The sequence below is a fragment of the Cupressus sempervirens genome, chromosome 5, assembly GCF_028749045.1.
Source record: "Cupressus sempervirens isolate cs-2001-9-10 chromosome 5, ASM2874904v1, whole genome shotgun sequence".
NCBI classification, from domain to species: Eukaryota; Viridiplantae; Streptophyta; class Pinopsida; order Cupressales; family Cupressaceae; genus Cupressus; species Cupressus sempervirens.
Window position 1 is genome coordinate 643,360,374 of NC_143122.1, and position 23,008 is coordinate 643,383,381.

At 34.5% G+C, this 23,008-nt stretch overlaps 1 protein-coding gene across 2 annotated transcripts; it reads left to right on the forward strand.

The window, feature by feature from the left end:
* The first annotated feature begins 2,378 nt into the window (after nucleotides 1-2,378).
* On the forward strand, nucleotides 2,379-21,772 carry LOC149557549 (protein NO VEIN-like). Of its 2 annotated transcripts, XM_089786001.1 has the most exons (4): nucleotides 2,379-2,553; nucleotides 2,662-2,859; nucleotides 19,817-21,144; nucleotides 21,255-21,772. In XM_089786001.1, exons 1-2 carry the CDS (start codon nucleotides 2,398-2,400, stop codon nucleotides 2,713-2,715), a joined length of 210 nt encoding a protein of 69 aa, XP_089642127.1. In that variant the 5' UTR covers nucleotides 2,379-2,397; the 3' UTR covers nucleotides 2,716-2,859; nucleotides 19,817-21,144; nucleotides 21,255-21,772. The 2 variants fall into 2 exon arrangements, with proteins under 2 accessions (XP_089642127.1, XP_089642125.1); XM_089785999.1 differs by lacking the exon at nucleotides 21,255-21,772 and having other exon boundaries at nucleotides 2,428-2,553; nucleotides 19,817-20,133.
* The last annotated feature ends 1,236 nt before the right edge of the window (nucleotides 21,773-23,008 follow it).

The window sequence follows — 23,008 nt, forward strand, 5'->3', positions numbered from 1 at the left end:
TATCTACATATAAATGTCTAACTTCTCATTTATTAGTATAGACACCTAAGATAATCACAATACTTTTATATTAATTAAATAATTATCTGTTTAGTTACTTCATTACTCTCTTCTATATTATTTAAATAATAAACATATCTATTTATTTTTATACTTTGTTCGCAATTTAATCATATAGTTGAATAAATTCCCATTTATTTAGTACCTACTTACAATCTCTCTTTTCTTGAATGGAATAAATTTTTACTTAGTTTATAAATTCACCAATATTTCTACTGACATGGATTAACTTCACAAATTTGAAGCTTTTGACAAATAAAAGTTGTCTCTTCATTTGACTTTTGCACCATCATATCTTCTCTTAATGTCTTTTAACCTCAACCATTCATTTTCTAATGCCCCTTAATCTCCTTTATTTCAGACATTCTTTACTTATTTCTCAACATCTTTCACATTAACCCTATCTACTCTCTAAACATGGGCACTTACCTAACACCTCTTAATTATAACCTTTGATTTGTATGAGAGTTCTATAAAACAAGACTTCTCTTATCAATTGAACCCCATACATTGGTAAACTAATGCTTTTACAAACTTGAACTTTTGGAGAAGTTGTGCTCTTCAATACTCTACCATTTTTGAGAGTCCATAGCTTTCATCATTTTCGATGTCCTATCACCATTATACCATTACCATTTGCCTTCATACATCCACCATTCATTACTTTACACATTACCATTTGTTTTCATACACCATTCATTATTTTATACCATACCATTTATCTTCATACATCCACCATTCATTACCATTCATTAATTTATATCATTATCATTTGTCTTTATACATCCACCATTCATTATTTTATACCATTACCATTTACCTTCATACATCCACCATCCATTCATTACTTTGCATCATTCATTTAATTTCCATTCTTCTATAATTTTATAATTTTTTGAATCAAGCATCTCTTAGGTACATTTTGATAGCTTATTAGTTCCTCCCATAGGCAGGTAACTTATGCTTTCACTTAGTCCATTGTATTAATAGCTGCACCTATCAGATTTTAGATTTCATTCATATAGTAATGTTTGCAAAAAGTTTTGTAATTTGCATGATTTTTTGGAATTGAAAAATACAATTTTTTGAAAACCTTATTGGCTCATGAGGAAAAAGGCAATGAAAAAATTTAATTTTTTTCAACAAAAATACAACTATTTTTTCCAACACCTCTATTAATGCAAGCATTAATTGCAACTTTATCTTTTCTTTTCTTGTGACAAGTGAAGTGGATAAATTTTATTAAAAATAATCATTTTCCTAACACCTCATGAATGCATTAATTTCAATTTTACTTTTTCCACATTTGTCACTAATGGACAAACTTTTTTTTAAAAAGACAATCACTTTTAATTTTTGTAATTTGTAAAATGCTATTAAATATAGATATTTTAATCAAGTATAGGTATTTTAATCAAATATAGACATTTTAACTCTTTTAAATTGTCAATTTCCAAAAATTATTTTTTATATAGCTTAATTTCATATTTATTTTAATTTTAATTTATATATAAGTTTAAATTAGAATTTAGTTCCTTTTATTTTGACATATCTAAACCAATGCTTTTAATAGATTTATTGTTTATTTTTTTATTTTTATATATAATTTTTATTATATTAATATTTTTAATTTATACTTTAAAATACATAATACTAATTTTGTATCAATTTTCATAAAGTTCAAATTGTTTAGCTTTGTATATTATCAACTTTATTTATGATAAAGGTGTTTGGTTTTTTTAAAGCATAAATGTTATTTTTAAATTAATTTATGTTTATTTATTTTTATGCATTAGATTTAAACTTAAGAATATTATCCACCTTCTTCAATTAGATGAAGTTATCGCTTAAACAAGATATATCAAACAATTTCGTCATTAAAATTAATCAATTTAACTCTTTAAAAAAAAATTTATATAATTTTATCTATATCTTATATATAATTAGTTTATAAATATCTTTGGTCTCATAAATGTTCTTTACAATGTTGTCTAATTTTAATTTACCATGATACTATAATATTTATTTATATATTCTTTTACTATTTTAATTAATATATATCATTGCAGTTATATAATTTAATAATATATTAATTTAATTTAGCTTACCACTATAATATTATATTTGTCATTACTATTTATTTGTTATTTTATTAAACTAAATACATTATATTTTAACCAAAACCTACTTCAATCAATCATAAAATCATGAAGGCACGAACTTCGGCGCTTGCACCCCTTGTTTTGTTTTATTTTCTGCTTATGCATTGTTGGAAAAAAGGTGTGTTGGTTTTATTTTGTCCGTCTGATTCCCGCCATCCTGCAAAATAGATAAACAATGACGAGTCCGAGGGAGCATATTGAAGAGATAGGAAGTAAATTTTCGATAGGCGGGCAAGAAAATCCCCTAACAGAAGATCTTCATTATGCCGTTAAACATCTCTCTGCGGAACTCTACACCAAGGATGCCCAATTTCTCGTGGAGCTCATTCAGGTAGCTTTCTGGGTGGTTTGATTCCAAATTGTTTTTGTGGGTGATATGAATTCACATTGTTATGTGGGTGATATGAATTCACATTGTTTTTCTATTTATAATCGGCAGAATGCGGAGGACAATGAGTATGAAGGTGCGTTGAACCGTAGTTGGAATTTGTGATAATGAGGAGAGACGTGGCTTGTGTGGGAGCCCCTGCTACTCTCTTGGTGTTTAACAATGAGAAGGGCTTCACTCCCAGAAACATTGACTTCCTCTGCAGTGTTGGTCACTCCACCAGACAGCGAGGTTACATTGGAGAGAAAGGTACCTGTTTCATCTTCCTCAACTTTTTTTCTAGAATGACCAATCATACAGGAAATTAATTTGAATTCCAAATTGAATTTTTTAAGTTTTAAATCTAGAATCATAATTTTAAGAACAGAATTAGACTTGTGATAAAGATGGCGTCTCACAGCAGAAACTCAGCATTAGTCTTAAAGCATACACGCAGATTATAAAGTTACAAAAAACATCTGTTTTTATTGTTCCAAATGATTACAATAATTATCTAATTTTCTTGTTGGGGACTGAAATATATTTTCCCTGTGTTATTTCATAGACTTTATTTGCCTCTAAGTAGAACTTTTGTATCGAAGTTTTCTGAAGTGAGGATCTATACAGTTTTGAGTTCTTAGAAACCAAGAATTGGACCTATTTCTTTGGGTGGAAATTGATAGGTCAGGATAAAATAGCATTTCTCATATCTGACTTTTTAAAATAGCCTTTCCCCAATGCTAATGCGTATCTCTATAAAGTGGGAAAGATATAATGACGAACACCAGACAAACCCTAAAAAGAAAGACCAGCATTAACATACAATCAGTGGAGAAGCTGAAAGTAACAGATCTGCAGTAAAGAGCTGAAAGTCCGAAAGAGGTTGATTCAATAAATGTGGTTTGAAACTGAAATACTGATTTGAGGCAGATTCAATAAAGGTGTTCTGAAGCATTGAATGTAATCCACGGAACCTTCTTCTGACTTGTTCTCTCTTATTTTTCAGTGTTCATGTTCATTCTGGATAATGTTGCCCTTTATAAATATTGGACAATCACCTGTTAATGTTTCTTCTTGGTAAACTATTTCATGCCAAACACCCCTATAATTCTCCTTTAATTTTGCTTCGAAAGAGCATTTTAAAAGATGTAATATACAGTTTTACAGAGATGAATAATAGAACAAAGGTTGCTGGATATTAGTCTTTAAATGTTCTGATTCTTGTTTCTATGTGATATCATTCATGTTTTCTTATAACTTAACTTTTAACTGGCACTATCATTGCTGAAATGTTTTTCTTTAATTTATGTCAAATTACAAATAGCAATCTGTGTTGTAGCAAAGTGGACCATTTACATCAGTTTGGTATCAGAGTGCAAAGACGATCCTAAGAGATATATTCGTAAGTTTGTTTAATCATTCCTCCAAGAACACACATATGTTGTTAGGAATAAGGTGTCTCAACCTTGTATAATTCCTATTCTTATTATTTGTTTTGTAAAATGTATTTCTTGCAAATAATGTTGATGTGTCGACATCTTGAATTGTGTGTAAGGAGATCATGACTAAAACGGTTATGACGGATTCCTATGACACGTAAGAGCTATGTTAAGAAGATTCAATGACAGGTGAAGACATGTGGCAACTAAGATATTTGAGTACTGTACACTCTACCCCAATAGTAATGGTAAAACCCTAATACGGTTTACCTTTGGGAGTAGCCCTAAAGTGAAGCGCATGTTATAAGCGTTTTTAGGGTTGCGAAGAGATGCGATGCGAAAAAGGTGTATTGTTGGTACTGCGAGTAGCTACTGGAGTTTTCTGTTGTTGATGTTGAACTTGCATTGCAAGTGTATTGTAACCTTGTGTTGAAGATAATACATTGTTCAAGGTCTAAAGGGGTGGGGTTGTTTTACCGAAAAGTTTTTCTCCACCGGCAAATCCTTGTGTTATGTGTTCCTTTCTCTGTCTATTTTCTATATGCATGGTTGGCTGCAATATTGTTGTTTACATGATATTGAATCTGTAAGTGTAGAAGATTTTAATAGGATTTGCATCATACTTTCCTTATGAGATTAGTGTAGGAAGCTGTTTCTGCACCTGAGTTTCCTTACAAGTGGTATCAGAGCTTGATCAACTTTTGATCCTAGTTGTTGGGTAGGGTTTTTTGAGCTAATCTCAAGTTGAGTGGGAGTCTTGTGTAGAGCATCCTGAATCTTATTTGCAGATTGAGATGGCGAGTTCATCATATGGAAGAATGGAGGTGGAGAAATTTAATGGCACTAATTTCGAGTTGTGGAAACTCAAGATGGAAGACATGTTGGAAGATCGTGACCTATGGGAAGCGACTACAAGCGCTACAAGACCAACAACTATAGCTCAAGCAGATTGGGATATCAAAGACCGTAAAGCTAAGGGTCTCATAAGACTCTGTTTAACCGATGCAGTCCTTCTGAATGTTCTAGATGAGAAAACCGCATATAGTTTGTGGGAGAGGCTTGGGGCCGTGTATCAGGCCAAATCTTTGGTGAACAAGTTGTTCCTGAGGAAGAAGTTGTATTCTCTGCGAATGGAGGAAGGTGGATCCTTAACGGATCATTTAAATGCATTTAATCTGCTAGCTGCATAGTTGACATCAACTGGTGTCAAGTTAGAGGAGGAGGATCGTTGCTACACACTTTTGTGTTCTTTACTGGATTCATGGGACCATCTTGTGATGGCTGTCGGAAGCACATTAGTCACCTTCAAAATGGATGATGTGGTGTCTTCACTGCTATCAGAGGAGATGCAGAGAAAGGCTTCTGTTTCGAAAAAAGAAGCCCTTGCTGTTCGTGGGAGATCCACGGAAAGAGGGAAGAAAAATGACAATAAGTGTGATAATAAGGGTAGATCCAAATCCCGTGGGAAGTCAAAGACTTCCAATAAGTCCAAGGCAAAATGTTGGAACTGTGATAAGACTGTGCACTTCCGTAAAGACTGTAAAGAGCCTAAGAAGAAGAAGAAAGCCTCAGATTCTGGTTCTGAAAAATCTCAAGAAGATGGCGATGCATTCATCGTAGCTTTGGTAGCCCATGCATCTGATGATGTGTGGTTGGTTGACTCGGGTGCATCTTTTTACATGACCTCTGATCGAAACTGGTTCTCAAGATATGAAGAGTTTGATGGTGGAAAGATGTTCTTGGGTGATGATTCTCACCTAAAGATAGTTGGACGCGGAAGGGTCACTATCAAATTTCCTGATGGACGAGTAAAGGGAATCAATGGAGTTATGCACATTCCAAGTTTGGCACGAAACCTATTATCTGTAAGTATGCTGAATGATGTAGGTGTGCAAGTTGTTTTTTCTAAAGATGGATGTAAGATGATGAGAGGAGCTATGGTGCTTGCTAAGGGTACTAGGAGAGGTACTTTGTTTCAGCTTGATGCATACATTTCTCAGTGTAATAGTTCTTCTGTTTCAAAGAAGAGAGCAGCTATTACTTCATCCCCACCATCTGAATGAGCAGTAAAGAAGATTGTGGTTATTGGTTCTGATGGCAATGTAAACACTTTGGAAGGCAAGCTTCCTGCAGAAAAGACAATGTTGTGGCATATGAGATTTGGCCACATTGGTGAGAAGGGTCTCAGAACCCTGAAAAACAAAAATCTCGTTGAGGGGTTAAATGATTGCAATCTCGAGTTCGACTTCTGTGAACACTGTGTATATGGTAAACAAAATCGTGTTCAGTTTTACTCTAGTTCTCACAAATCTTCTAATGTTTTGGATCTTATTCATTCTGATGTATTTGGTCCTGTAAAAGTTCCTTCAATCTCCAAGTCTATATTTTCTGTATCTTTCATAGATGATTACAGTAGAAGGACATGGATTTATTTCCTTAAAAGTAAGACACAAGTCTTTAGTCGATTCAAGGAATTTAAAGCCCTTGTAGAGAATCAGACTAGTAAGAAGATTAAGTGTGTGAGAACTGACAATGGTGGTGAGTTTTGCTCAGCAGAGTTTGAACAGTTCTATAAAGAACAAGGTATCGAGAGGCATAAGACAACTCCTTATACCCAAGAGAAAAATGGAGTTGCAGAGAGAATGAACAAGACACTGATGGAGAAGGCTAGGAGTATGCTTAGTGGAGTTGGTTTAGAACAAAGGTTTTGGGCCGAAGCTGTGGCCACTGCTTGCTATCTGGTTAACAGATCTCCTACATCAGCCCTTGTTGGTAAGACACCCATAGAGGTGTGGTCTGGTAAGAAGCCTTCAATTAGACATCTTCGTGTTTTTGGTTGTGAAGATTATGCACATGTTCCAAAGGAGAAAAGATCTAAGTTGGAAAACAAAGCTGTTAAATGTATTTTCATCGGGTACAGTGCTGGTGTGAAAGGATACAAGCTTTGGGATCCTGTGACTAGTAAGGTGTTGTATAGTAGAAATGTTATTTTTAGAGAGCTAACATCTTCTCCTATTGTGCTACAACCAGATGAAAAAGAAAAAGAAAAAGATGTTGTTTAGTTGCCTCCTATCCCTGAGAAGACTGAACAAAGAGACCATGTTGGGTCTAATGATGAGGAGAGCTCTAGCAGCTCTGATAGTTCAAAAGAAGAGGAAGAACAACCTCAACCTCAGCCCTTGAGGAGATCCATGGGAGAAAGAAAGCAACCAAAAAGGTTTGGTTATTCTATTTTAGTTTCCAGTTGTGCTTTTGCTTTGATTACTAACACTGATGAGCCTAGATCTGTGAAAGAGGCTTTGGGCATGGAAGATGCAGGTTCCTGGATTGAGGCTATGGATGATGAGATGGCTTCATTAGAGAAAAAAAAAACATGGGACCTTGTACCTTTGCCTAAAGGGAGAAAATTTGTTGGCTATAAATGGGTGTTCAAGAAGAAATTCTGTGCAGAGGGTAGTGTTGAAAGGTATAAAGCTAGATTGGTTGCAAAGGGGTATTCACAGGTAGAGGGAATAGATTATGGTGAAATATTCTCTCCTGTTGCAAAGTTGACATCCATTAGATTTCTGTTATCTCTTGCTGCATCATATGATTTAGAGATAGAACAGATGGATGTGAAGACAACCTTCTTTCATGGTGATTTGGAGGAAGAGATTTATATGTCACAGCCTGAGCACTACATTGTTAAAGGTAAAGAATCCTTAGTTTGCAGATTAAAGAAATCTCTATATGGTTTGAAGCAATCTCCTAGGATGTGGTACCTTAAGTTTGATGCCTTTGTGTTGTCAATTGGATTTGTAAGATCAAAATCAGATCATTGTGTTTATTTCAGAGTTGAAAATGATTGCCTTCTTATTGTTGCATTATATGTTGATGATATGTTGCTGTTTGGGAAGGGTAAGGGTATGATTTCTGATTTTAAATCTCAGTTGTCAGCACTGTTTGAGATGAAAGATCTTGGGGCAGCTAGGTACATCTTGGGTAGGGAAATCAGTAGAGACAGGTCTAACATAAAACTTTGGTTGAGTCGGAGTAAGTATGTGAAGTCTGTGTTGTACAGGTTTAGCATGGCAGATTGTAGACCACTATGTGTTCCTATTCCTGTAGGAACAAAGTTATCTGTAGATGATTGTCCAAAATCTCCTAGTGAGGTGGAGGACATGAGTAGAGTACCTTATGCTAGTGCAGTTGGCAGTCTTATGTATGCTATGGTCTGTACTAGACCAGACATTGCCCAAGCAGTGGGAGTCTTGAGTCGATTTATGCCTAATCCTGGACAGATACATTGGGATGCAGTTAAGTGAGTATTCAGATATTTGAGGGGTACATCAGATTACTCCATATGTTATCATGTTAACTCTTCTGGATCCCAGCATTCAGTTTGTATTCATGGGTTTGTGGATTCAGATTGGGTAGGTGATATTGACCGCAGGAGATCCACCAGTGCTTATGTGTTCACTATGTTTGGTGGTGCCATCAGTTGGATGAGCAAGCGACAACCTGAGTTTCCTTACATATGTAGCTGCACTAAAGAAGACTTGCCAAGCATTGAAAAGAACATTTTGGTAAGCATCACATTGCAGGAGGAGCAGCAAACAAGAAGAGGGAAAAAATAAAATAACAAGAATTGAATTGTGCATAAGAAAGAGAATGGAAATAGAGGAGGGAGGGTGGTGTAGATTGGTGGCAACCACAACTAAAGTGTTGAATGAAATCAATGTGGGAAAATCTGAAGATATGCAGAGTTGCCTGTATTAAGGTAGAAGGAATGAATATATGTAAGTGGAATCAATTTTCAAATATGTTTGGTATGATCATGATCTTTAACTGGTTGTGGAGCTGTAATGTCTTAGTATTAGTCTAAAAAATTTAATTACTCTATTGTCTTGATATTTCTTTTCAAGTTAATGATTTTATGCATTAAGCATCATTAAATGGAAATAAGAATAGAGAGTGTAGTCATGTGGAAGGAGACTAGGAGTTTCGGTTTTGTGTGGAAACTTGTTTATTGGAATTATGGATAGAGAAAGTGAGCTAAAGCTACCTAGTAGTTGCAGCCGTGCATTTGATTACTGGTTATGTATGCATATATGCGGTATTAACTTGCAGAAGTGTCTTCTAAATTTGTATTGTATCTTTTTGAAGAAATGAAGGATGGAAGTAGAAATGCTGATATATGCTCAATAAATTTTTCATTCCACAAGAAATAAGAGGAGAGTTGCATCTCTGTCTTAGAGCTGAAGAAAATTATGGAGCTCTATCGCTATGCAAAAACATAGGATAATCAAGTTGGAAGAAAGAGTAAGACAGAGACAAAGATAGAGAAATTTAAAAAGGACCAACAAAAGGAGTTGCAACTAGTAGAGCGCAAGTTGGAGGAGTTATGGTGTATATTGGAAGATTATGAGACATGCAGCAACAGGAAGCCATAGAAAAGAAATCTGCAACAAAGATGTTGAAAAATTATGAGAAGATCACAAAGAATGAATTAAATCATTTACGTTGTGAGAAAGTAATTCTCAGAGAGTAGAGCCATTGAGTCAAAGATTATAGGAGGACTGACGTTGTTAGAACAAGGAAAAATATAATCCATTGAAGAGTTAGCAGAAATTTTAGTGGATAAAAGACCCTTGGATGAGATCTTCCAAAAATTACAATTAGAAGAATTAAATGAATACGATGAAGATGAAGAGATAGTTGACTTTGAGGAAGCTGTTGAGTTGTGTTATCCAGAAGAAGGGGAAAGCGTTGAAGAGAACAATGCAGAAAGAGAAAGGGAAGACTGCAATGAGAAAGGAAGTTCACATTGTTGTACCAGTGGAAACAGTCCATGTTGGAGAGGAAGCTGTAACAGAGATAGAGATCTTTGGGAGTCCTATATGTGATGAAGAGTATTGGTTTTAGAGAACACAACTTGTTGGAAGCAGTTAGAGAATTTGTTACACCCCAATTTTTGGCTTAATTTTAAATGTTCCTTTATAGCCGTTGAGGTTTCATGAGAAGTTGAGTGATTGGTTAAATTAGTTATTCGTTATGGTTTCATGAGAAAATGAAGTGATGGTTATTCATTATGATCTCATGGGAAATTGGAATGTTGGTTAATCGTTATGATGATATATGAATTGGAGATGTTTGGCTAATATGATCATATGCTATGATAATTTTGATTCCATAAAATGATGAGAAATATGTTATTATCGTGATAAATTTATCTTGCAAGAATGTGGCGAAGGGGGGAAAACATTAGCAAAGAAGGAATTGGGCATAGGGGCACCACCTATCATTGGGAAAATAGGTACGAGTCCTGAACTACCATGGCTAAGGGTAAACAACTAGGCAAGCAAGAGTATACTTTGGACGACCATGAACTAACCAGTTATCATATGTCATTGAATAATAAAAGAAAAATCACTAAGCATTAACAAAATTTGTTACTTTTATAATTTGAGTACCTTCTATTGTGTAAAGCATGTCTTAATATAACAACACCATGATACCTATATATACTCACACATGTACATACATATAAATGTATACGTGCGTAAGTCAATTAAGATGTATACACCTATTTTGTATGTATACATAAAATGCATTTGTTTAGGACTTACACATGTATACATGCATGTGTACATACACATATGTGTATAGGTAAGTACGATGTTGTCCTTATAGTAAAACATTAAGTGGGTGAAGTTATTATTTTTCCACCTTTGCTATGGTCTTAATATTATTTCATGAGCGACCACTTTGCTAATTGTCTCATCGGGCCTTATGTCGCCAGGGTGACTAAGTTTAATATTATTATTTATATGATAGCCACTTAAGCTGATGGTTCCTTGTTTCCATTGTAACTCTCACGTTGCCTCCTTTTTCTTTGATCTTGTTCATAATCGAGCATGCACAAGGGAAGCAAGTTATATGCGTTGGTTCTCATTGCCAAGGGACTGAATCCTTTACATGTACCAGTTGCCATAGCTCCGAAATCTTCTTCACAGTTGTATTTAGTGTTAAATTTGTAACTTGATCTCATACTGATCTGATTGCACAGATCATTCAGATCTATTCTTGCATGGTAGACCTATATATATAAATTGTTCTATTCTAGTCATGATCGGCGTCTCCCTTGGATTATGGTACTTAAGTTCTAACTTAACTAAGTCTTAGTTAGTTTGAATGACAAATAAGACTATTACTCCTTGAACACCGATTATGGGAATAACATGTAGGGCCGACCTAGATAGGGTCATGTCCCTTCAAGGGACATGCCCTTTGGTTACCTTATTTATATGGGGTATGGGTGTAGTTAAAGGACACACAAAGAACATAAAGTCTGCCCCTTTAAGCAAGTCTGCCCTATTCAAACACTTGCAGATATAAAAGATTTCAGAATAGTAAATATATTATTGACACCTCTTCTCTCAAGTTTGTAACAAGGAAGATCATCTTCAACAAGCATAGGCGAAGGTTTTATCTCAGATTAATCACATAGAATTTGCAAAAAATTTACATGGTATTAGAGCTCTGCTAGTTGAACCTAGGCTCTGCAAATTAAACAATTAGACTTAATATATCTAGCATCATTCTTCTATCTTCAATGACATACACAATCAGACCCGAGGATAGGTTTGATGGGAAAGAACACTTAGATGCTTGGAAATTCAGAATCATGAGGATTCTTGAAGAAAATGATGTAAAACAATTTGTTGATTTAGCATCCAAACAACCTGCTGTTGAACTTAATAAAACTATCTGGAGTAAAGGAAACAGGAAAGCCATGTAGATCATATTAGATGGAGTGAAAAATGAAATAGTACCCATGCTAATGAAACATCAAACAACATTTAATATGATGAATGCATTATTAAATGCATATGGGGTCAACAATGTAACTAGAGCCCTCGTACTAAAAAGTAAACTAAATCATATACAGATAAAAAAGGGAGAATCGATGAATTTTTACTTCCTAAGGGTTCCCAATCTAAGAGATGAACTTGCAAGTATAGGAACCATAATTGATGACAAGGAACTAACACTGATGGCTATAGATAGGTTATCGGATTCGTGGGAAATGTTCGCACAAGGAGTAAGTGCTAGATACAATCTTCCTGACTTCAATAGACGTAAGGAAGATTGTCTTCAAGAAGAATCTAGAAAACTTAAAAAAGGGGGAAATTTGAAAACTGAAGATGAAGAACTTCATGTTCTCACCACAAATTTCTATAAAGGTAAGAAGAAGCACTTCGAGAAGAAAAAGGGGGATCAAAAGAATGACAAACCTAAGAAAGATCTATCCAAAATAAAATGCTTCAAATGTAAAAAAAATTGGACACTATAGATCTAATTGCCCTGAGAATTCTAGTAAAGAAGATAACTATGAACCTGAGAATCGTGTATTGTATTTGGCACTATCAAATAAAGTTTCAAGTAAGGCATGGGTGATTGATAGTGGATCATCTCGACATATTACAGGATATAAAGAAGCATTACTCTATATCAGAAGAAGTTGATGGCGAAGTCACCATCGGTGATAATTCAACACATTCTGTCAAAGAAATTGAAAATTGCACCCTGAAATTGAAGTCGGGTTGTGTTCTATATCTCAAAGGGGTACTCTATATACCAGGAATAAAAATGAACCTAATCTCTGTTACAAAACTTGAAGATGATGGACATAATGTTGCATTCATGGACAGTAAAGTATTGACTTGGTCTAAGAACTCTTCATTTAAGAAATCAAAGTTGATTGGTCAAAGAAAGGGATAGTTGTATGAATTAAATACAGAACCTAGTTGACCTATTCAAGCCTTAATTCATGAAGCTGTTGATATAAACGAAATATGACACAAAAGGTTAGGTCATCTAAATTTCAAAACCTTATCAACTATGCAAAAGATGGTAACTGGTTTACCTAAGTTGAATAAAGATCACTCAAGCATAGGCAAAGGATGGGCTCTGGGTAAGAACACCAAAAGTCCATTTCATGATAGCGCTGGAAAAACTAACAATGTTTTGAAATTAATCCACTCAAATTTATGTGGACCTATGTTTGTTCCTTCTCTTGGAGGATTCTGGTACTATATACTTTTTATAGATGACTTCTCTAGGAAAACTTGGATTTACTTCTTAATGTGTAAAGAATCAGAAGAAATTCTTAAGAGATTTAACGAATTCAAAACCTTAACTGCAAACTTATCAGGACACAAAATTAAAACTCTTAGGACTGATAATGGAAGGGAATACACTTTAGATTTGTTAAAGAGTTTTGTAAAGAAATAGGAATTAAGAGGGAGTATACCGTTCCTTATAACCCACAACAAAACAAGGTAGCAGAAAGGAAAAATAGAACAATTATAGAAGCAATAAGAGCTATGATAGTTGATCAAAATTTAGAATATTATCTTTGGGCAGGAGCCTCTTGTACTGTTGTCTATATTCAAAATAGGAGTCCTCACTCATACCTTAAAGATAAAACTCTTGAAGAAGTTTTTATTAAGGTTAAACCCAATGTAAGTCATCTTCGGATTTGTGGGTGCCCTGTATATATACATGTTCCTAAAGAAAAAAGAACCAAGTTAGAACCCTTCGGGAGGAAACGTATTTTTGTCGGGTATAGTGAAACATCTAAAGCATATAGGATTTTCATACCTGGTCAGAAAAACATTGAACTTAGTAGGGATGTAATAGTTGAAGAAGATTTAGCATTTGAAAGAGCCCTAAATTTTGAAGATCCCTCTCCTTTACTTAGTTTTGAAGAAAATACCGAATCTGAGTTTCAGAGGGAGAACATTGAAGATATTGAAAATGAAATTCAAGATCTTAATCTTAAGGAAACTCAAAATCCAAAGAAAAGACCACTTTGGGCCATTAAGATAGTAGAGGAAGCACAAGAGTTTGCCGCACCATCTGGAACCTTCAGATAAAGAAAAAGATCCAAAAGATTTTCTAGTTATGCAACAAACATGAGTGGTTTATCTAAATCAGAACCAACCAATGTTTTAGATGCTATTAAACATACAGCTTCGAAGGATGCTATGATGGAAGAATACCAATCTATTACTAAGAATGATCTTTGGGAAATTGTTCCAAGGCCGAAGGAAAATCAATTGTTTCTTCTAAGTGGATATTTAAAATTAAGCATGTTGTTGATGGTAGCATTGAAATATATAAAGCCAGATTCGTAGCTAGAGGTTTCTCTCAGAAGGAGGGAATTGATTATGAAGAAACCTTTGCTCCAGTTGCCAGATACACCTCTGTAAGAGTAATCCTAGCTATTGCAATATCAAAGGGATGGAAAGTACATTAGATGGATGTAAAAAGAACATTTCTGAATGGAAAGATTACAAAAGAGGTATATTTGGAACAACTTGAAGGATTTGCAACTCATAACCCTAAATTTTTTGTTTGTAGGCTCAAGAAAGCTCTCTATGGGCTTAAATAGGCTCCAAGGGCATGGTATGAAAAAATTGATAAGTATCTCACCAGCTTAGGATTCTCCAAGAATGAAGCTGATCCAAATCTATATTATAAAAGGGAGAAAGATGATATGGTAATTTTGATACTGTATGTTGATGATTTACTAATAACAGGTGATGATCATCTTATAGATCAATGTAAGAAAGATCTAATCAGAGAATTTGAGATGAAAGATTTGGGACCCCTTCCTAGGATTGGAAGTATGGCAAAATTCTAACAACATCATACTTAATCAAGGAAAGTATACATTAGATATCTTGAAAAGATTTGAAATTTGGAACTATAGGTCTATGTCTTCTCCAATGGAGACTAATCTACATAAACTTAAGGAAGCAACAACAAAATCACCTCCCATAGATTCTACTCTCTACAGACAGATGATTGGGTCCCTTATGTACTTTGGTAAATACAAGACTTGATATTTGCTATGTTGTTAATGCCTTAAGTCAGTTTATGTGTGAGCCAAAGGAGATTCACCTAGTTGCAATCAAACACATTATGAGATACTTACAAGGCACTCTTAACCTTGGGCTCAAATATGAAAAAGTTGACTTGGATTTATATGGATTCACAGACTCAAATTGGGGTGGAAGTGTTAAAGGATAGAAAAGTACTTTAGGATGCTGTTTCAGTTTAGGATTAGCGATGATATCATGGATATGTAGAAAGCAGTTATCAGTAGCACAAAGTTCCACATACGCCAAATACATTGTAGTAGCAATAGCCTCTTGGGAAGCAATTTGTCCTAGAAAGGGATTATTTGGTCAAGCCATGAGTCCTATGATTATTCATTGTGATAATTAGAGTTCCATCAAGCTTTCTGTGAATCCAATTTTTCATGACAAGTCCAACCATATTGAAATTTCTTACCATATGTTAGAGATATGGTAGATAGGAATACTGTAAAACTAGAATACATTTGTACTGCACATCAGACAACATATAATCTTACCCAACCTCTCTTTCGAATGAAGATAGATCACTTCAGGAAAAGACTTGGTATGGTTGAATTATGAAACATTTTGTATTCTTTAAATTATTATTAATAATTTTTATTGTTAGGCTATTGACTGTTATGGGCTTCACCATTTGTATTCATTATTTAAGAGGTGACAATCTCTGAGATAATGGACACTTGTATAAAAGACATTATGAGAGATGACGATCTGTTAGATAATGTGTTGAACAATAGAGAACTACTGTTAGATCTAGATGAGTTCAAGATCATTTGTGATGTAGACATTTCTATGCCTATAAGTCACAACTTGGATAAATGAAGAATTTAATCATTCTCCAGAGTTTATCCTGTGTTCTGGCAGATCTTAACTCAGCATCATGTCGTGATATAGGAATACCAATAGTATGAGTCACAACTTGGATAAATGAAGAATTTAATTATTCTCCGGATTTTATCCTGTATATTATATTCTTTGGAATACTGTTATTACTAGTATTGGTGATAAGTCATATCACAGGTATAGTAATATGACATAGTATCATGTGTTCGATGATACCATATGCTAAGAAGATTTAGATAGATATAGAGTATCAATCTATGCCTTTTTTTTTTTAAGAGGGGTAAACACTTTGACCTGGAGCTATGAACCAACGAGGCCACAAACGGGGGACCTCATCCTCATTAGATTTGAACCTTGATGGCAACGATAACAACTCAACAACTTAACCGTTACAACATGCCACTATTGGCATCAATCTATATTTATTGTAATTGATGATGCTATATATGTTATCTCTCAGTATGATTGTCACGTTAAGAGGGAGTGTTAAATCTATAACTTGATCTCATACTAATCTGATTGTACATATCATTCAGATCTATTCTTGCATAGTAGACCTATATATATAAATTGTTCTAGTCTAAGAATGATCGGCGTCTCCCTTGGATTATGGTACTTAAGTTCTAACTTAACTAAGTCTTAGTAAGTTTGAATAACAAATAAGACTATTACTCCTTGAATGCCAATTATGAGAATAACATGTAGGGCCGACCTAGATAGGGTCATGTCCCTTCAAGGGACATGCCCTTTGGTTACCTTATTTATATGGGGTATGGTTGTAGTTAAAGGACACACAACGAACATAAAGTCTGCTCCTTTAAGCAAGTCTGCCCTATTCGAACGCTTGCAGATATAAAAGATTTCAGAATAATAAATATATTATTGATATCTCTTCTCTGAAGTCTGTAACGAGGAAGAACATCTTCAGCAAGCATAGGAGAAGGTTTTATCTCAGATTAATGACATAGAATTTGCAGAAACTTGACATTTAGTTCTGCAAATTACTTAGCACAATCGCTTCTTGTTTTACACAATCTCATTAGTGAATGCGTAGCCGCGGATGACCTGGAGGTCATTCCATTTTATCACAATTTCTTATTGCTTACTTGTAACTCATTCCTTTTCTCAGCTTCATACCATGCAAGATCTGCCATCATAGCTGCCTAGTTTAGTGTTGTGCATCATTATTGGTGCAACCCTTCATACCATGTGTGAGCCAAATTTAGGGCTGCACTTTGAAGATCTTAGTCACATGATCATGTTCTTGCAATCATACTTTTTGCAAGTGCTAAGGAGCTGACTAGATATCACAGCTTTCTCTACCTTAGGGAAGCGGCATCCCATACAGGTCATGCATTCTTTTTCTGATATTCTATTCATTGCAAATTCAATATAAGAGGATCTGAATTTCTAGTTGGAAAGAGAGGGAACGTCTTGTTAAATATACAAAGAGTCTAGCTTTGAAAGGAGTGACATTTTCTTTTTCTTTTATGTTCGGTTGTATATATATGCATAAGAACTGAAGAACATGATATGATCCGAATTTGTTTCTTATCAGAACTTTGTTTAAAAGGAATTTATTTCAATGCAAACTTATACAGAGGCATTTTCCATATGTCTCCAAGATAAGGGGCAACACGCTCCAGAAGAGATAGTAAGTAATTTCAAGTAGCATAAATCTTTTGTGAAGCCATAGGCCTAGGTTGGTTAGTATGCATTGTATGTGAATATATAATGTTAGGCAATCACCCTAGACGTAGGTTGGCTAGTATGCATTGGATGTGAATATATAATGTTAGGAAATCACCCTAGACATTCATCGAGGAAGACCAACATGGTTGAGATGAAGGGTGTGTATTGATATTCATTGAACCACAGGTATATCCCTGCATGATAAGAGAAAGAACAATTAGCAACAAATAAGCAAGTAATAAAAAGAGTTTTAAATTGAGTCTAGTCCATTGAATAGTCTTGTTCTCTAGTTGAGCGGTGGGTTGATACTCTAACACTAGGATGCTCAGTGGTTGGAAAGTGGTGTCTCAAGTCTAATCCCAGGGTAGGGAGGGCCTTTCTTAGTTGGGTCTATAGTTGGGAGTTTAAGCCCCTTATGTTTCTCCTCTCCACCAGGTGCTAAGACTTGCACAAGATAAAGTTATTATCTGCATTCAAATATTTTCTAGTAATAGGTATTTTACTTTTATGAATTTGCAAGTTCAAGTTGAAGATATGTTAGATGGTTAATATCGTTAAATTTGTTATTTTCTTTTCAGTTATTAGTTATAGCCGTTGGTTCTCTTCCATTTGAATATGTAAAATAGTAGAATTGTCTTCATGTGATTATGAAAGGTATGTATCTTTACTAATAGAAAATGTCTCTCTTACTATTAAGGAGCGGTTGGTAATGATGACAGTTATATTCATCATATTTGTTGATTGAATACTCCTTCAATTGTTAGTTAAGATATTTTAGTTAAACTGATTATAACCGTTAATCTCTTTCATATGAATATGTAAAATAGTTGTTATAACTGCCTTCTCATGCTCATGAATATGGAAAATTGATTGTGTTCAATGATATGGCAGTTGTTAGCTAAGGCTGGTAAAAAGGGTATGCACATAATTGTGTTGAGAATCTCAATAGTGATGAAACAGGAGTAGATCATCACTTTCCTAAGGAGACAATGATGCTAGAAGGCGACAATAAAGATATGAATAGTTATAATATAAGGACAATGTCGAAAAAGATTTATCTTATGATAAACATCACTCTAAGCTTAGAAATGGAAGCCACCTCACAATATATGAAATGGAACACATGCCTTAATGGTGTAATGCAGAAGAGGAGAACACACTCGTGGAAGAATTTTATTCCATTAACTTTATTTATGTTTCTAATGATTTACGTGCCGGTGATACAAATGGTGAAGATAACAATGGTGATTTTCAATGGAGGAGAATAGCTAAACTTTCATGTAGCTGGAAAACGAGGAAGACAACCAATTGGAGAAGGAGGATCTCTATTTTGACAAGTGATTTGAAGCTAAAGCAGAAGAGATGTGACGATCTAAAAAGATATCTGATTTGGTGAAAGGGAACACTGTGGCCTAGTTTCGAAGTGAAATGGTTGATTCTACTATCTATTTCAAATTCTTTCCTGCATGTTTTGATGGGTAGCATCTTGGGATAACTAGCAAATCACACATCACAACAAAATAAAATGAAATGTATAATAGTCTGGTTATTATTTGCTGAAGCTTACTGCCATGTAAAAAAAACTCTGAACTGGTAGTTTCAAAATTTTAAAAAAGGGACGATGTAGAGCATTTTCTGTAACAGCTGTAGGTTAATTGCCAGCACAGAACTGGTCATCTCTAATAGTTGTTTTTGTCATGTATGTTAAGCTTCAGATATTAGTTGACGGAGAGTTATGTAGGAGTAAATTCAGGTGTTGATTCTCACCTAATCTACAGTTTGCCTTGCAGTCACTATAGGAGTAAATTTAGGAATTAATTATTAATGTTTTGGTCTATTGTTTCATTGTAGCACTGATATGAGTTAATATAGGAGTTTAGATTCCATCAAAAAGTTATTTTAGGAATTTCTTAATCATAAAGGGGAGAGCTGAAACCACAGAGTTGAACAATTTAGAAGATGTAATTTATGATTTAACAGAGACGGTGAAACCATAGAGTTTGAACAATTTAGAAGATGTAATTTACAATTTTACAGAGATGAATAAAAGAATAGAGATTGCTGAGTATTAGTCTTTAATTGTTCCGCTTCTTGTTTTTATGTGATATTATTCATGTTTTCTTGTTCCTAGGCTGTTAACTGATGCTGTTTATGATGACAAATTATAAATATGGGTCTGTGTTGTAGCAGAGCTGAGTGTGTGCATCAGATGCTAGATGTCATGTGATTTTAAACCGAGGTTCCATCTTGGTCTGTTTGAATGATGGGTGAAATTTTCTACTTTGCTTTTGTATAAATGCATTATTATTTTCATCTGAATCTCAGGAATTGGATTCAAGAGCGTTTTCCTGGTCACAAATCAGCCTTATGTTTTCAGCAATGGCTACTGATGGAGCCCTATTTTTCAGAGAAAAATCCAGGGATCCATTTATGATGTTGGAGATAAAAAATCCATATGATCATAGATCTCAAAGGCAAAGATGTGAAATACACACACAGTCAACAACCTAATGAGTAGGGGCATTGAAATACTTATCTTTTTATTATTGAATCTGCTCAAGTGAGCATATGCCTTTTGGTATTACCGGTTGTATGAAGTCTAAAATCAAGAGGGCATCATAAGTGCAGGATAAAGAGACAAATCAGAAAAACAACATTCTGCTCATATGGATAAAAGACAGGTTTGATACGGTGACAGTCAAATCTGCAACAAATGTTTGCAAAGATGCCAATATAGATAGGGCTGCTGCTATGGTAGAGTGTTTTCAAACCTTGATCTTAATATGCAAAGTCAGGTGCAGGAGGCTTCCAAGTTAAAGAGATGAGATGAAGTGCCAATGTTATTTTCCTAAAACTGTAACTCAACTTACTGATTCGTCAGCTGTGCAAACAAAATAAGTGGCAGAGGCTAAAGATGTTGTCAGTCAGAGGCCATACACCTGATGTTGTCACCTACAACCACCTCATTAATAGACTTTGCAGATGGCAGTTCGTGAAGACTTTTTGACTACCAAACTGAATGCTGAGAATAGAAGAATATGCAGATTATCTCTTCAGGGATGATGTTTGTTTGATCCAACATATTCTGTACATACACTATTGTGGGTGATGCATAGGATACAACAACAATAATCTTTGAGCGGTTCACCGTGGCAGCTAAATTCCAAGGCAACTCATATCTCATACATACAAGTATTGAATCTTTTTTCGTTTCCTTCAAATCTATAAGATAATAATATATGGATGCAGCAGGTGGGACTTCAAACTCCAGTTGTATATTGTGCATATATTTTCTATATATAAAACATTGCAGTAGGGGAGTTTGGATAATGTCGTGTTTATTAAGGACCTGATAGGGAGTATAGAACAGAATAAATTTGTAAGGGCCTGAGGCAATAGCCATTCTATTGCAATCAATATTTGATGCCATCGTTGGTGACAACTTGTAGAGATGATGCCATAATTTGACTCGAACAAAGCAGGAAGTAACCAATCTTCATCTTCACTTCATAGACCCCATAATTGGCTAAAATCAACACATGTTTCCGTGTTATTATCATGACTGCCATTGAAATGCAACAGCACACACCAAAGACAGGTTCAATTATTGGAAACAAATATTGAAGGAGAGCGTGAGTTCCAGTTGCTGAAGAGTGAGTGCCCAAGAGACTTTGCCGCCCGTATTTTGTAGAAGCCGGAGTATTATTGAATATTGGCTAATGTGTGATGAGTAATATCTAATGCTTCTCTGTATTTGTTGCAGGTTTAATGAACCCACGGGAATTAGGAGATTGGATGCTGCAGAGTAGGGTATGAGCATCTCTTGAAGGCGGAATGATTGGACCAGCGTATATTGATCCATGTAACTGAGGAAGGAATTCAACAATGATATGTTACCTATGTTATTTGAAAGCATACCCGTGTTTATATCGTTGCTCCAAAAACATAAGAATGCCTACCTTGGAGATATACATGCCCGTGGACGATTTTGATTTATTATTAAGTTCATCCAAAAAATTTCAGAAAACTTATTATATATTACTAGCCGCTTTCATTTCATGGGGATATTCATTAAGTTATCATTACCGTCTAGGTTAAAAGGCAATTGTGATTAGGATGTACGGAGAGATGTGTCGGTTCATATTGGCACCCTTTCACATTTATAAATAAGAGATGTAAAATAGCAAAGGGCTCGTGGATTTGAATTATTAGGTAGATAGAGCATTTGTAAGGAGTGCCTTTATTGTGATTTTATTTCCGGCATAATTATTTATTTTTAAATTTTGGAGTTGAAATATTATTAAGAGTGTCCTTTATAATTATTTTTAAAATTCTATAAATGTTTGCACAAGTGGACTGGGTCATTATTGCATTTTAAATTTGATAAACATAGATATTGTGAAATATTTAATTGTTTCCGTATTTATGTCTAGTTTGTCTCTATATCATAGAAGGTTAAAGCGCATCCTAGACTAGTTTAAAATTGCATTCATATAATTGATCCGTTGCGTCTGAATTGTTAAAATTGTTTATAAATTTAAGTACATTGAACTTTATAAAGTTGTACGTTTTAAACTTATAATACTGACTCTATTGCCCTTGGGTACTGGTCTTTATATTACTCTTGACTCACAATCCATATGCTGGTAATCATTTTATTTCTTTCCTTTGAGGAATTAATATATTCATTTGTTACATTAATCTATACTTATTCTTATTTTTGAAAACATTCATACATTCATTTATTATTCTTAGTTCATAAATTGCAAGTTTGAAGTTTTCGATAATTCTTTTCATTTTGGAAGCTTTCTATAATTCTTTCCATTTTGGAAGCTTTCATTACATTCACATTCTAATTGATTTTCTTTTAAGCATCTTGGATTTAAGGTTGTTGTCCAGGATTAGGTACGCCCGCCTTGGTTTTGCAGAGCCAAAAGCGCAGGGGATTTGGATTGCAACGATCAATCGTGTCAAGTTGGCCATAATCGGTAGGATATCCCAGCATCGAGTTGGCAAGACTCGTAGGATTTGAATCTGCTGTTTTGGGAACCAACTAATTGGCAACTCTAATGGGGAATGTTGCAAAACAAACTCTAATAGTTTTTGATTGTAGACTAGTAAGAGTTAGATTCTATTTAATTTGTTAAAACATATTGATATATTTGAAATTCTAAATTGATAAGTTTTTTATAGTGCATTTAATTTCATTGAAGATTTCAATCTCTCGCAATTATTTTACAAATTCTAGTCCAACTTATGAGGGTTTGATCTTGTAGAAGCATTCTATATTTTTCTTTAAGCTTTTTCTGTAGATTCAATCTTTGGTGAGGTATACTTTGCTGGAAGGAAGAACTCGGATTCTTGAAGATTATTCATTTCCTCCATTTGGAGGTGGCGACTCTATTGTATTTTGATTGGTATTTTAACAAAAGGAGTGCTTGGATCATCAGCGACCCTGCTGAGGGAGAGACTCAAAAAGAAATGGTAGATGGTCATTCAAATGTATTAATCATTTGA